General features: G+C 27.4%; 4 protein-coding genes across 4 annotated transcripts in view; all 4 read left to right on the top strand.

The window, feature by feature from the left end:
• The window catches only part of LOC105364514 (uncharacterized), a 484,373-nt gene that overhangs the window by 263,947 nt on the left and 204,109 nt on the right, over window positions 1-16,317 (top strand).
• LOC105368529 (zinc finger X-chromosomal protein-like) lies at window positions 967-1,531 on the top strand. Its single transcript, XM_011507553.1, has one exon. The coding sequence runs from the start codon at window positions 1,157-1,159 to the stop codon at window positions 1,457-1,459; it is 303 nt and encodes a 100-aa protein (XP_011505855.1). The 5' UTR covers window positions 967-1,156; the 3' UTR covers window positions 1,460-1,531.
• LOC105368539 (zinc finger X-chromosomal protein-like) lies at window positions 8,255-10,152 on the top strand. Its single transcript, XM_011507564.1, has 2 exons — window positions 8,255-8,324; window positions 9,612-10,152. The coding sequence occupies exons 1-2, from the start codon at window positions 8,312-8,314 to the stop codon at window positions 9,974-9,976; spliced, it is 378 nt and encodes a 125-aa protein (XP_011505866.1). The 5' UTR covers window positions 8,255-8,311; the 3' UTR covers window positions 9,977-10,152.
• On the top strand, window positions 12,778-13,467 carry LOC105368549 (zinc finger protein 711-like). Its single transcript, XM_011507576.1, has 2 exons — window positions 12,778-12,855; window positions 12,923-13,467. Exon 2 carries the CDS (start codon window positions 12,985-12,987, stop codon window positions 13,381-13,383), a length of 399 nt encoding a protein of 132 aa, XP_011505878.1. The 5' UTR covers window positions 12,778-12,855; window positions 12,923-12,984; the 3' UTR covers window positions 13,384-13,467.

The following is a 16,317-nucleotide window of genomic DNA, read 5'->3' as shown; positions in this document are numbered from 1 at the left end:
AATTGAGAAAGTTTCAGTATATAATCAGATTTATCGCAAATGGGAAGAAGTAGATATGCAATTTACACACATATACTCAATATGCAAACTAAGCACTCTGAATATATGTTATTATAATGATAATAGTAATAGGCGAGTATATATTAAGTTATAAAAATAAGATATTTTTGTAATTTTCACTGAATATTAAAATAAGAATTGGTGGCTTAAACATTTTTATCTTCCCAATATTTTATTGTAATTCGCTGCTCATTACGCTACTCGCCACAATTAATGTTTAATCGTCACATTTGCATTAAACACGGTATTAAACATAGAATAATGATCGATACGAGATTCTGGATTTAATGTTTGGAAATCCGAAGGTAACGAACCAATCTAATATTTATAGTGCAGTGTCGTTTCATCGGCGTTACACCGCTCATGGATAATGAGTGACTCGTTAAGTTGCATGATAATGTCTTCTCCAAAGTCGATAAAAAGTTGAAACAGTTAGAGCTATTAAGGAGTACGAGCTGCCAGAGAAATGCATTGCACGCATAATAAGGCGACGCACACAAGGAATTCAACGATTACGACGATAGAAGACCATTGTTTATTTGTACGTGTACTGCCTGTCCATCGGCAGATATTCAATTACAATGGAAGATGGATGTTTAACATTGTATATTCTTGGCTTAATGAAGAAAGTTAGAACAAGTGCTTGCTCGGCCCATCCAGGACTTAAATTTCTGCAATTAAATTAAATTCCAAAATTCCAAAGATTAATAATGAATAATATTTGTATATGTTACATTAAGTTGAAAATAACTAAATAATCATATTAAGTCGAATTAACTCTGCGACTACACACAAACGATAACTTAATTTATCATCATCAGTACCATTTCCACGCTTGTAATTTATCTTATCTTTTCCATATATCAAAAAAAAAAAAAAAAAAAAAAAAAAAAAAAAAATAGAGAGAAACGTCATTACATGTAAGAATAATTAGTATCAGTCTAAGAAAATGGCATTAGAGGTCTGTATCATTGTGTTTCAACAACGTAGTAAAGACACGAATCTATCAATGCCAATGAGACTATTCTCTCAACGTGACATCATCCTCCCGCCCCCCGTCGCTCAATATACATAGACGACCAAGCCACCAACACTAATGAAAATCCGCGTTGATTATGTTCCAGGGACGGCGCCTCAACAATTGCCCTCCCATCCCAAGGACGTACATGCCCAAAGCGACGGCCGCTTCCAGTGTCCCCGATGCAATACGAGTTTCACGCGTAAAAATAATTTGCACAACCACCTAAAGTTCCAGTGCGGCCAACAGCCACGTTTCAACTGCCCCTACTGCGAGTACAGGACCAAGCACTCGCCCAACGTCAGGACGCATGTGAGAAGACTTCATCCTAGTCAGCAGGTTTACGTCATTGACGTCCTTCTGCATAAGAATTTGCTCTGAATATGGGCCAAGTCCATGGATGTGCAACTTTATGATTATCTATGTGCTGAAATCGGATATTTTTGAAAATATTTGAAGACAAAAGAACCGTCGGAAATAGGCATTAATTAAGCCTGTTATGGCATTCGGTTCGATGATTTATTCTCTAGGGCTTTCTCACCCACTAGATAATACAATTCTTATAATTTATAAGTTATAAGTACTATTATTCGGGAAAGTTAATAAATATAATAAAAGATGGTTAATAAGTACAACGAGCATAGAATCCCCTTTGATTCTTCTCCATATTCTCTTATGTTTATTCCTGGCTGTATTATTAACAAATTAAGCGTCCATATTTAATAAAGACTTTGCTCAACTGTACTTAGTTATATATATATATATATATATATATATATATATATATATATATATATATATATATATATATATATATATGAACGGTATTAACATTATCATCATTATATCATGTACAAATATTTTAGTGTGCGTGTTCGAGCGCGCGTTATTTTTATTTTTTTTATTTTTTTTTTTTTATTTCTGTTTCGTATTTACTATACAATCATTTTATAAAAATCTCATAAAAAATATATTTTTTTCAACGCGTTATATCGTTATGTTGCATAATACAAAAGAATAAATAGGTTGTCGGACATATTGAAAAATAGTTAAATAAGTAATTCACACATAATTATCTAGATATTCCGAATATTTCATCCGTTCAATTTTTAAAAATTATTGAATATTTCGTTAATATAGAAGAGTTTTTTTTTTTTTTTTAATCAAATATACTCTTCGTTTGTTGCGCTTAAGTATAAGCAAAGGATTATTCATAATTTCGTTATAGTTTTTTTGTTTTTTTTTGTTTTTATAAAACAAATTGATATCTTTTTTAAAGAAAAATAATAATGATAAATCTTATTAGTTATATTTAAATTATTCGTAACATACATATTTGTTCTTTTTTTTTTTTAAATAAACGTTACTTAATTCTTAATATAAGATTATAGAAATGTTTCGTTAGAGCTTAAAAACATGTCCAAATCGTTTTAAATTCATATAGTAAATATCAAAATATCTTCGAGTCATTATTTATGTTAAAATTATTTTTCATTGTATTCTTATCAATTTAGTGCATAGATTATCCGATATAAACGTCAAATATCTTCAATTTCAAAACGTAATAATAAACATTTTATTACGTTTCGAGAAACATTTCAAGAATGCACATCAACAATCTCATATTTTTAAAATTCATATTTTTTAAAATAATAATTCAAGGAATTATTTCGTTGTTGATTTTTAAAAAAATGGTTGAATAAATGCAACATATAATAAATTAGTAAAAATTTGTAAAAATTAACATTTGTTCGCCAAATAAAAAATAAATACGTACCGAGTGTAATAGTAATGCTTTACTTTATCAAATATGGATCTTCTAACAGCCATGTTAGAATTTCAATCGTAATAAATACGAATTTAACACTTATAACACGATATAATAATAGCTTTTATCTAAATAATGATGAAACATATTAAGCGGTTTAAATATTAATTTAAACTTTTAAATATTAATGAAAGAATTGATTGTATATACTTTGTGTGTACGAAGAGGTAATTGAATTAATCTACGTATATAATTTACATTTCATGTAAAACTAACCGAAGTATCTAAAATAACAATAATAAGGTTGCAACAATAAGATATATTCACGATTTTATAAAAATAGAAATTCAATAAATAATTTTTCTATAAAGTTTCTAATTTTGAGAATAACGTATAAATACTATTTTTGTAGATTAACGGTAAATTTAATGCAGTATTAGATAGAAGTAAATTAATAATGAAATTTTTATAGAAACGATATATTCAATGTAAAATCTATTCCGTTCCCTACGGTCTTATCATTCCTGAAAAAATTAAAAATTGTTTCATTATAAAAAAGTTTGTTTATAATTTTTATCGTACTTATTATGCGTAAATATCAGATACAAATGATGCCAATCACGATTAGTATTTTAATAGTAGAAGTTTCCCATAGTCATTTAATAATATTACATATGCTTGTGCATTGCATTGTAATTTCCAATGTTTCTGAAATTCTATAATTTCTTATTTTCTATTTGCTCTCAGATAAATCTAATATAATTTAATTATATATAGTTACCAATTAAATAATAAAACGAATTTGTTTATTTCTTATTTTTAATATTTATTGATAGATGTGAAATTCAACAATGCTTATAACAAGAAGATTTTTAATGTTAATCTACATATTATAATTGTCAATTAGTCGATAGAATTGAGAATTAATAATAAGAATTACAGTCTTTCATACGTTTAAATAATCGAAAATAGGATAATGTTATTAATTACGTTTTTTATAAAAATGGTGTAAAATTTTTGTTTTCGTTAAATATTCTACTTATTGTTTGTAAAATATACTATGTTGATTAGCAATTTTTTCGCACTATTTTAGATTTAAAGTTTAAAAAAACAAAATGTTCCATTATTAGCACATAAGCAAAATAAATTAATCCATCAGCTTTTGAAGGGATACATTTTCTCTATTCTAAAAAAAAAATTCTTGATGCGTCATACATCTACATGCTCATTACAAATTATTAATTAAAAAAAAAGAAAGAAAAATAAAAATCTGCTAATTAAAAATTATATTAAGTTTAAAGTACATATATTTACGTTTTTTAAGATAGAACACAAGAGAAAAATGAAAAAAAGAAAAAAAATTAATAATAACAATTGGAATTTCGTTAGAGCATTTGAAATTTCATTATGCAAAAACGTAACGAACAAGTACAGTTTATGTATCCATAGGATCGAAATTTTGATCGATTATATTATACTTTTATATCGATTAAATTATATTTTTTGAAATTTCATATGTTCGACTAACAGTAAATAATACAAATTAGCAATTACAAAAGCCTGTATTAATTTAGCAATATTATATTATTAACTACCACGGACTTTTTATTGTACTTGAACGAAACTGTAGTAGCTTTAGAATAATTGTTGATAGAAAAAATCGTTTCCAAATTGGTTTTATGTGAACATCAGGTATCATTAGATATTTTCATTTTACAAATGTGAAATACAATGTGTTGTATCCAAAAATCACGAAATCACGTCAATTCTTATATTAAGATATTAAATATAATTAATAGGCTTAGATAAAACATGCAAATACTTTATATTTTAAAATTAGATATAAAGTACTTTTAACAACATTTTACATAAATTTTAGTTTTTATCGGTGCACTGTACATAATTGTAAGATAATGTTGACATTACGCTTTTAATAAAAAAAAAAAAATAAAAAATGAAAAGTAATATTTAAGAAAAAGATATTTTTAATCCGATGTTAAATTAAGTATAAGGAGCTTTTAAGCTATGTTATTTTCATTATATTACGATTACTTATAATATTTTCAAGCTAATAACAAAATATATAACGTACTATTATATTATATGTTCTCAAAATATTTTTTTACATTGTAAATAATAGTAAAGGAAGGTGAAAATAAAGTATATAGAAATAATTTTTTTATGTAACCTTTCAGTATCATTATTATTTTTCCTTAGTTAAAAATGTCATAAAATTCTTGGTGGCTATATAATTTTTAAAATTACAAGGCAACTCGATGTATACACTCATTATTCGAACGATTGATTTTATGAAACAAATACTTTGTTAGTTTATCCAAAAAAATGGCTGGAATAGAATTGTAAAGAGTTGTTTTTTTTTGTTTTTTTTTTTTTTTTTTTTTTTTTTTTTTTGTTTTTTTGTTTTGTTTTTATATAAAACATGTATCATGTAATCGTACTGGGACAATTGTCTATCAATCATATTGGAAGCAATTTCAAATTTTGTATTATATCAATGCAATTTTTTTTTTTTTAATTATTGCTCATATTATACTATACTCACTCATCTATTATTTATTAAAATGAATATTGCATTATAATTTACGACTATTATATTGTATTCATAGAATAATATAAAAATATAAATCAAAGATAAATTATTTATCATATTGAGATATTTCATTCAATTACTCAATATTTTGGTTATTACTTTGTTCCAAATATTATATAAATCACGATGATTGTTTGTAATTTATTATAATTCTAAGTTAATGGCGTAATTTTTTGTTTAACTCGATACCGAACTAATGTTAATAAGTTTAAATATATTTTATATATAGTGAATTTAAATTTATTGACCTTATCGAAATATATATCGAAATAAGTAATTACAAAATTTATATAATAACAGGATGTATTTGTACATGTATTGGTTTATTTTCATGTAATGATTGATCTCCGCATAAACTATATATATATATATTTACATCCCCAATTCGTTCATCATAGTTCTAGCGAATCATTGAAAGAAGATTGTTTGCTTGCTACACTAATACTAATGAAATCGGTTTATCGAACTATATTATACTTTTATATTGAATTCTAACGGGCCACAAGACAAACCGACGTTATTTCTAAACAATACATTAATTTTTTATTCTTATCTTCTTATTTTAGGTAGTGAATACTGCATCGTCCTACCCTCGAAAATACCAGATGTTTGTGTAAGTGAAGGATCGAAAGACGATCAACCTAATCTGCCGAGTCATGATGTGCAGCATAAGCGAAAGAAGCCAAAATTGCAGCAGAAAACACAGTTCCATCAAAAATTAGACATCGTCGTGCCACCAGAGTTCATTGACCTTACGGATACGTCATTTACCGTGCCACAGTCTCGCAATTGTCATAATGCGGATCCATTGGCGTTTACCGCCACGCCGCAAACGACGCAAAGTTGCCAAAAGCCGATTTTTATTTTACCGAAACCAATGGGCTTCCCGATAACTCAGCCATCGCCAGTTTACGTTCTGACCGACCAATTAAATAAACGGATAATCATGCCACGCATATTGCGCCCTAATACACGCAAAGCGAGAAAATAATATCAGTATACCTTTATTTAGAAATAAATATCATCGAAACATCGTCGAAGAAGATGTTCTTTCAATATAATTATATTAATTACGAGACGTTCGTGCTAATGTTTAAATTACAATATTTTCTTAAAAGCCGTGGCTGGCAAAATGTGAAAAGTTTTTAAATAGTCATAATTAATGACATAATAAGTTTATATTATTCAATATTACATTTTTATTTAAAGAAAAAAAATATAGTATATATAGTTGAATATTCAAAGCCTTGTAGAAATTAAAAAAAAATTTCAATAATAAATCTATTCTTAATTTAATATTCTTATTTAATATGTTTAATAATTCAATATGTTATTTCTTAATAAAGTGAGAATTATTCGGAGGAATATAAGGAAATATATTAAATATAGTAATTTTATTCCTTGCTTAAATTTGTCATTTTAAACTGTAAATATTAACTTCCTAAACAAAGAATTATTCAATGAATCAATATTTATAAAAAAGGAATTAGGTATATGAAATATTTGTACATAACAAAGTTAAATAAAACAATGATGTAAAATTATCATCACAGTTATAATTATATAAAGTGCACATTTAATTAAATCTGTAAATGAAAAAATTTATCTTGTTATAAACAAATATATATATATATATATATATATATATATATATATATATATATAAAACGCGAAAATTCATGATTGAAAAAATCTACAAAGTATTGAAGAACATAGCATTGCATTTCAATTAAGATTAACTGAAATTTGTAGAAGAGATTTTGAATTTGAAATAAAAATTGTACTTTATTCTTTGCTATTATCACGTAGCATCATTTACTTTGCACCAATTTTTACAATATTATTTATTGACAAACATGTTATTATCCACGTAAAATGAATATTTTGCCACCTCTATTGCGCTTCTGTTTATTTATTTTTCATCATTTTTTAAACAAAAATACATTCAAATATAAAGTGGTTGCGGTTGTATCAATATATGTACCTGTCTGCCCATCTATAAAGAGCTACGAACTCATGATTTTGTATAATTACTGTTCGAATAAATATATTTTGCAAATAATTCCATATTCTTATTAAAAATTCTATACTTTTAACTGTATAATTAAATGGATTTTGTTTAAAAATACATATTGCATAAAGCATCGTATTAAAAATATAAGCAATTTTTTATATCATCTATAATTTTAATAATGGATCCATGATATTTTTATTTTTATTTGTTTTTTTTTTTTTTTTATTTTGTATGAGTTGCGTTTAGTAAATAATTTGGTGAATACATACTCCAACTATCTCCTTATAACGAAATCTATTTAATAATTATTAATGATTCAACAATATTTATAATAAAATTTTACTTTAATCCACCAATTTCTATTTTGTTCATAATATATCATGACAATCTTAAAAATTAACGAATTTAATATTTTGTTCACAGGTTTTCCTATCGATTCTATCCTATCGACTTTCTATCGATATTTCAGAAGTTGATGAAACTGTATCCATTACTTGTAGAATTAATCTCCGTTTTTTTTTTTTATTTTAATTTTAAGGAAATCATGAGCAACCAGATGGCGAAGCCTCGAGACAGTGACAATGAGGAAAATATCCGAATTTTTTCAAGAATAATTATTTAAATGCGATTACTTCGAAGCATAATAATTTGTAGTCGCCTATAAAAAAAATCAAGAGTCAAATGAAAATAACGCACAATTATAATTATTAAAAAGTAAAATTTAGATAAAATAAAGCCAATGTTTCCGATAGATTTTAAGTACTTCAAAAACTTTTAATCATCATCGACCTCAAGATCAACGTGACAAATTAAAGTACTTTTAGGATCCACGATTTAAATATGCTGACCGGAAGTGAGTAATCAATATACATTCATTACTGTAATGAAACAGAAACGTTTAACCGCGCGTGTCGCGAACTTAATGAACAATACAAACAACATTATGAATAAAGAAAAGATGTCTGATTGAATTTTCATATAGATAAAATCAAACAAAGACGTCATACTCAACCTATAAATGTTAAATTCAATAACAACATATTTTTTAATAATGTAAATAATATAAATATAATTATAAGCTTAATATAGAAAATTAATCAAATCAACGTGTAAGTCGTGTTATGATTATTATATAGATTTGTTAATGTTTAAAATTTTCATCTGCGAATCTGTAAAGATAAAGATAGTTTTTCAATCTATCGCTATAACATTATTCTTTATTCGATCATAATTATTTCATTTAAAAAAATAAAAAGAAGAAGATAAAGTACACAATTATCAATATAGAAAGGTGTTATATAATCCAAGCATATTTCATTAAATTTTTATTTCTTTCGTTTGTACTGTTTTTTATTTTTTTTTTTTTTTTTAAAGTAAAGTTTATAAAATTCGGGCAAATCAGCGGGTTGAAATTCGTCATTAATATAAATAATCAAATCTAAAATATCAATATTCAATATTATTGGTTTAACAATTTATTAAATCAATGACTATATGTCGTCATAGAATGCCATCTAAATTATTGAAAAAAAAAAAAAAAAAATGTTTGTTCTAATAATAAACAATTTATTTCATTATATAATGACTCTATGCTTTAAAATAATACAATGGCTTACGAGTGATATATTTTCGAATGCTATCAATTTTTGCAATTAATAAAATAATCTAATACTAATAAATATAGAGATTTCTTACGCGTTTGGGATCACATTTACGATATTATTTAATCCGACACTTTTTCATAAAATGTATATTAGAATTATATGACAATATTCGTGATATTGATATCCGATAACCGTGGCTGGGAATACCTTTATTATAATAATTGCCCATTTTGTTAGGCCGATTGCCGGTAATAGCGTTAAATAATTAATAATTAACAAGAGGACAAATGGCAGGTAATTAGTACAAGCGAAAACAGCATTAAGTTGATAATGATTCCCAAAATGTTCGCATTCGCACCTCGGCCCTATCAGCCGTTCCACTATCACGATCTTTCTCAACGACCAATAACAATGCACTCACGTTGGGCCCAACGATCGTCGGAGGATGATCCTCTTCTCCAAAACGAGAATTTTTAGTTGTCGAGGCCTCCGAGCGTTAATCCTTATCTAACCGACTGCTTTGCCTCTGCTTACAGATTGGCTAAAGTCCCTGACGAAACTGCCGCTCAGCTTCCATCCTGCGGAGTCAAGACGAACGGACCCGCGCATGCCGGCCTCGGCTAAAGAGAAGAACTTCCCCTGTCCCAACTGCCCAACGGGATTCTCCGAGAAGGGATCGCTGACACGTCACCTGAGATACGAATGCGGCCAGGAGCCTCGCTTCGCCTGTCCCTACTGTACCTACAGGACCAAATGGACCTCCAGCATCTACAATCATGTGCGCAACAAACACGAGGGTCAGCGAGTCTACTGCGTAGACATTTACGCGGATGAGACGTGCATGGCCGGCAGACGGAGTACTATGCTCACGCCCACCAAAAATGTGCCCAATTCGAATTAGTGGAAGGAGACTTGCGATCAAGCCTCTTTGCTCTTAGTGCTCGAGTGCTGAGACGGGCGGAGTGGGGCACAACGCCTCGACGGACGTTTAGCGTTAAATGTGTGAAATAGGTCACACGTTTCAATCGTCGTATTTTAAAATTATTAAATGTCGATGATATTTCGCTGCTGGATAAGAATTGAGCGGGCAGGGTGGAATTGGTTGGAAATGCTTTGGTAATAATCAATTAATCGCGAGTAGAGAGCAGATGAGCCAACGCCAGCCAAGGAGGCTCGATAGTTTTATGTTCATTCGTTTCTCGCTCTATTCATTCGGCCAGGAGTCTTGCTCAAATTAAACTTACAGTAATGATAATGATATTAATAAAATTAACAATAATAATAAAATTAATAAGAATAATAATATTGTAGAATCGATGAACTTTGATGAGTAATGTAACAATGAGACTGTCGATACGTCTTCTTCGTTTTTTTTTTCTCTCTTTTTTTCTTTCTTCTTTTTCTTTTTCAAATGCATATACGATATTTATTATATTGGCATACAACTTTCGTTTAGGAAATGTATAACCTTCTTCTGTGATACATTTTTATTTAACATTGAGAGTCTTTACGCGCGCATGATGTGAAAAGTCTTATTTCTCGAACAATAACAAAGCTGTATTAATTTTCTCTATCGGTCAATATTCTCTATTATACATAAATATCGATTTTAAACATTTGATCAAATCAGCATTTAAATGCATAATAAATAATCTTAGCTTTACTGCAAACATTAATTTAATTTGAAAATTTAAATACATGTATTAACAATTTCGTATGCTATGATTATCGAAGATATTTCACTTGGAAAGAATGAGTCAATCAATTTTACTTGAAATTGACATAATGATGATTATATTTAATAATTATTACGATAATATAGGAATTTGCCAAATACTTGTACTGTATTTAGCATGCATATTATTTTGTGAAACTTGTGATATTTCTTATGTTTGTCAAAATTTTCAACATTTTCATATTTTCTACCATAACTCACCATTTTGTTACAGATGCAATATTATAAATAATAAACTTTAGTATTTATACTAGCTTAGAAAATATATTGAAATTATTCATTTCGATAGTTCATTAAATGAAAACTTTTAAATTATCCGTAGATTAATATCCATGCTTGAAATTCATTAAATTACACGAACGATGACGATATTCATATTTAAAAAGAAAAAAGAAAAAACATTTTTTTTAATCCAATATAATTAGGTACGAGGCATTAAAAAACATTAATATACATACATCAATGTTCCATACCAATAAAAAAAAAAAAGACTAAAAACTTCTATTATTGGGATACGTGTATGCGTACAATAACGAATTGCTTGTTGAAAGACTAATAAACTTTTCATGTCCTCAGGCATGCGTATAATCGACTTTATTACACGTAATTCAACAAAAGCATTTTACAAAATTCAGGGTAAATAATGTGATATTGCAATTTTGTTTAAGTAGTGAGATGATATTTACTCGTAATATAACATTCTTTTATTTTTTTGGTTTTTTTTTTTTTTTTTTTTTTTTACAATTGTTTAAACGGTTACATATAACTGTGTGACAAAACTAGAATTGCATAATAACTAATAATATGTGTATTAATTAAGAAATTTTATGCCTGGAATGAAAAGATATTTATTGTATTAATATTAGCATAAGAATATATATATATATATATATATATATATATATATATATATATTATTATATACTATATAGTATATAAGAATATAATATTATAAGTATATCTATAAATATTAAAATAGGTGGAAATGGTAAAAGAAAAATAAAAATATTTAATATTTAAATTGTTTTTTGTTTTTTGTTTTTTTGTTTTTATAAAAATTAATCGAACGCATCATTATTATACTTAGTGTGCAGGTAAATTTCCTGAATTTTATGTAAGGAACCATAATTTATATTTTACCTAATCTAGGACTAGTCATAATAAAGATATAATATTTTGAATAAACGGTGTAATTATAATTAAATAAATTTAACGATAAGTTTACAATATTACAATCTGATTTTGAGATTTATTGAAATTATTTTCTACGGATAGTTGACAAATTTCATATCATTGTGTATAGTTTCAATGTACATATATAAATACACAGATGTAAATGCATATAGACGCACTCACTCCAATTAGATATATATATATATATATATATATATATATATATATATAACATAAATCATGCAGCTAATAATTATAAAAAGCATAAGAATATTTTTTCCTCGTGAACAAGACCTACGTACTTCTATCTCATCTAATTTTCTTTTCTCACTTCTATCTCCTCTAATTTTCTTCTCAAATAATGGCTCCGCAGCAAATCGTAAAACTAATAAGTAGTAATCCTAGTGGCTAGTACAAGAAAAAGTTTTTGTAATATTCCGTTTATAGTTCCTCCCATTCTATTATAATAAACACTTCACATCCAGCTTTAAAAATTATAACTTGAATTATATTAATATTTTAGCCGATAATATTTTGTATTTCAATGAGTGAGAGCGAAGTAAACATTAATTTAGCATAAGTAATGGAGAATAACAGGAAATGATCCATAAATAGAAATAATTCCTTAGTTAATTAAGAAATTGCTTCGCCGCCGCTGCTGCTGTTGTTGTTGTTGTTGCTGCTGCGAGTAAAAAAATTGGAATGACCAATTATCCTTATGATCAGGATATATATTCGTAGTGGCCAGCTTCCATATCGGACGACATTATTTCACATTTAAAAGGTGCGCTTCCTTAATGACAGTTTCACGCTAAATTCAACGACTCGACTGGACAAAAAGAATTTCTAACGTGCATGAGTATTCTTAAAAAGTGCGGACATTACCTGCCCACCCAATGTAAAATCTTCCTTCCCCTACATAATGACATTTGTTTTTAGAGTATCTGGAGGTTAAAGATCCGCTGCGACCGATATCAGATATCGCGTGGATCGATGCATGCATGGATATAAAGGAGGAGCCAATATACGAGATCATCGCCGTGTATCCCGTGGATTATACGATGGACGCGACGATAGGGTCGAACGGCATAATGGAGTCTTGCATCGATAAGTTTCCGCCACCGCAAAAGACGACGGTCACGAGGTCCGAGAAAATACGTCGGACCTTGGCCGAAAAGCGCAAGAGAACCTGGCACCAGAAGAACTTTCCCTGTCCATTTTGCCCGAGTGGATTTGCCCAGAAATCGTCGCTCAGGCGACACTTGAAGCGCGAGTGTGGGCAGGAGCCACGCTTCAATTGTCCTTATTGTAAATATAAATCCAAGTGGCAGAACGATGTCGGGAAGCACGTGAGGTACCAACACAAGGACAACCGCGTGCATTTCGTCCAGTTGTACTGATTCCTTTCGCTCAATTGCCATATTCCCCCATTATTTACATTATTTATCCATTGGTATTCCGTAAGACGTTGTCCAATGATTATTATTATTATTATTATTATTATTATTATTATTATTATTGCGCTTTGCATTGCAACGAGGCTCTCGCGAGAGCGTTTGCGACAATCGATTGCGCTCAGTGATTGATGGATGTACACTCGACAAAATACTTTAGCAACTTATGGCTCCGACGTATGTGATATTCCGTAGACACCGTGGTTGTTTTACATTGTATTTGTGAGACGGTAATGATTAATATGGAATTCATAGATATGATTTTAAATATAATAGATATAATAAAACTGGCTTAGATTTAACATTTCGTCAATTTCTTTATATTTATTGGGTTTTATTTATTACATTCAAATTTATTGTGAAATTTTTGTCACTTACACACTTACGCAGTATATCGTTTATTTATAGAGAATATAGCATTGCAATATAATTTACGAAGATTTCTATTCATAATGAATAAAGTCTTCAAAGATTGTCCTTTAATATAGAAACGAAGAGGCACGGGCGTACATAAAAACACTTATGCATTAGTAAAAGTATAAAGTAGAAAGCATCGATTGTGCTTTGATCCGCGTATTTTGTAAGAAAATGAAGTTGCTTCTCGTTTATAATGCGTTTAAAATTCTCTGGAGATTCTTTCATTGTCAGCTTTAATTTGCCTTTCAAAAAATAATATTTTCTATTCGATATGTCGTACTACAGCAAAACATACATATGCTTTTTTAGAGAAAATTAACTTAGCATTATATCAAAGATATAATAGACCATTATCTTCGCTTTAAAGTCAACATTCAATTAATTAATTATTCTTATCAATTTATATTTATTTTATGCTTTCACAAGAAATGTAATAATCGACTGTTAATGTTTTATAATACCAAAAACAAAACAAAAAAAAAAAAAAAAAAAAAAAAAAAAAAAAAAAAAAAGAGGAAGAAAATAAAAAATAGACTTAATAAGAAACTAGTGTAAAGTAACAATATGTACACTTGACGAGATATAAAAAATATGAAATAAATTGTTTATCTAAATTAACATTAAGCCCTTGTGCATTGCCATTATTTATTATTACTGATATCATGAAATAAAAATACTACTGGATGAAGTAGACTTATCAAGTAATTCACTTAATTAAACAAAAAGTTCTTATATTCATCAAATTTTTACAATGTCCTATGTCTATCCATATTTTTCCCTATGTTTGTGCTATATATGACATTGCAATTATCATTAGATAATTCTTAAATCTATCATCGGAATACTAAATTTGCAACTGATTTTTTTTTTTTTAACTTTTTAGATTGGAGCGGAATTGGTTTAAATATACGGATTAGACGGATAAAAAATCTAATGCCGTACAGTTTGCGGTTTAAGATTGCCTAAGCAGTTTAGCATGTAAACTCTAATTGCTACAATTTATAACGTATTTTACTTTTACATCCTAGCAGACTAATACAAAGGACTTCCAGTTATGATTGTAAATGTCACTCGACTCACGTAACGTACACAATCACCTTACGCGCAGAGGCAAGGCAGCTCATTGATCCGTAAACCCGAAAATTATAGCCAAAAAATTCGTAAATATACACAAGTGGAATAGTTTAAAGGCTGACAAATTAAATTCTAGTTGATAATTAGACTCTGCTTTATCATATATATTGCAATTACAATTCACAATTACACAATGCAATAATGAATAATGACCTTTAGATTCTGCTTACGTTTAATATTGCAAATTTACCATTCGAGATTCATCACTATTGTAAAATATGAATAGCACTAACTAATTAGTCGGTTAATTAATTTATAAATCAATATTATATTCACGTACAATGTACATTACTTTACTGTATAAGATAATATATATATATATATATATATATATATATATATATATATATATATAAAATTCAAATGGTTTTATTTCTGTAATATAAAAATATATATAATAATTACTGTTGCATTATTACTTTGTAAAATTGATTTTTTCATTCAATGATAATTAATCAAATTTTTTTTTTTATGAATTATTCCAAGATCTTCAATATGCGCAATGTTCTAATAAATAAATATATTTATAGTTCATATATAGTTCAAAGTGTGATCAGTTAAATCTTGAACATTTTTTTTTGGTAAAAATCTTAAAAAAAAATAAAATATCTCTCATATAAAGTCTCTTAAAATACAAATAAATAAATAGATACAAAATTAAGAAGCTTTTTTTATTTTTCCATAATTTGTCTAATATTATATTTTATATTATTATTATTTATTGTATATTATTTATTATTATTTCTGTTATTATTGTTGTTTATTATATGGTAATATAGTATAATTAAACTATTATATAAAGCAAATATGAGATATAATTTTATCGGATTTTTTCTTGCTGTAAATTTAGTTTATAATTTCTACCTTTTGAATTGCCCACATTAAATCAATGTAATCGATTGAAATTAATTTTAATAGTATTAGTATGTTTTTAAAATGATTCAAATAATAAAAATTGAAGAATAAGAAGTTTTGAATGTAACGTATGTACTGTTTGTTGTATTAAATTGAAAATGCGCTGAAAAAAAAAATATATATATATATATATATTTTGTTAATAATTTGTACCATTGTTTTTCTTGTGTAGCATTGTTTGTCTAGTGGAAAAATACTACAAATTGTTCGTTGCTTTATTGTTTCAGATGCCGATAAATACGTACTGCTTATGCATATCAAATCCAGACGGTATATTAAAGTTTAAAATGAATTTTCTGTTTATAAGGGACATGATAAGTTAAATTTCGTTAAATAAAATCTTATCTGCCAGTGAAAACGTTTTACTAATAAACAGCTATAATTATAATGATTATGTTTTCTACCCCCTTCCGC

Source organism: Ceratosolen solmsi, unplaced genomic scaffold, assembly GCF_000503995.2.
Source record: "Ceratosolen solmsi marchali unplaced genomic scaffold, CerSol_1.0 scaffold10, whole genome shotgun sequence".
NCBI lineage: Eukaryota > Metazoa > Arthropoda > Insecta > Hymenoptera > Agaonidae > Ceratosolen > Ceratosolen solmsi.
Note: the sequence above shows the minus strand (reverse complement) of the source record. Positions and strands in the feature narration are given on the sequence as shown.

Bases quoted from the DNA above. Each gene is read 5' to 3' on its own strand.
- LOC105368549 (XM_011507576.1), top strand. From the start codon at position 12,985: ATGGATATAAAGGAGGAGCCAATATACGAGATCATCGCCGTGTATCCC.
- LOC105368529 (XM_011507553.1), top strand. From the start codon at position 1,157: ATGAAAATCCGCGTTGATTATGTTCCAGGGACGGCGCCTCAACAATTG.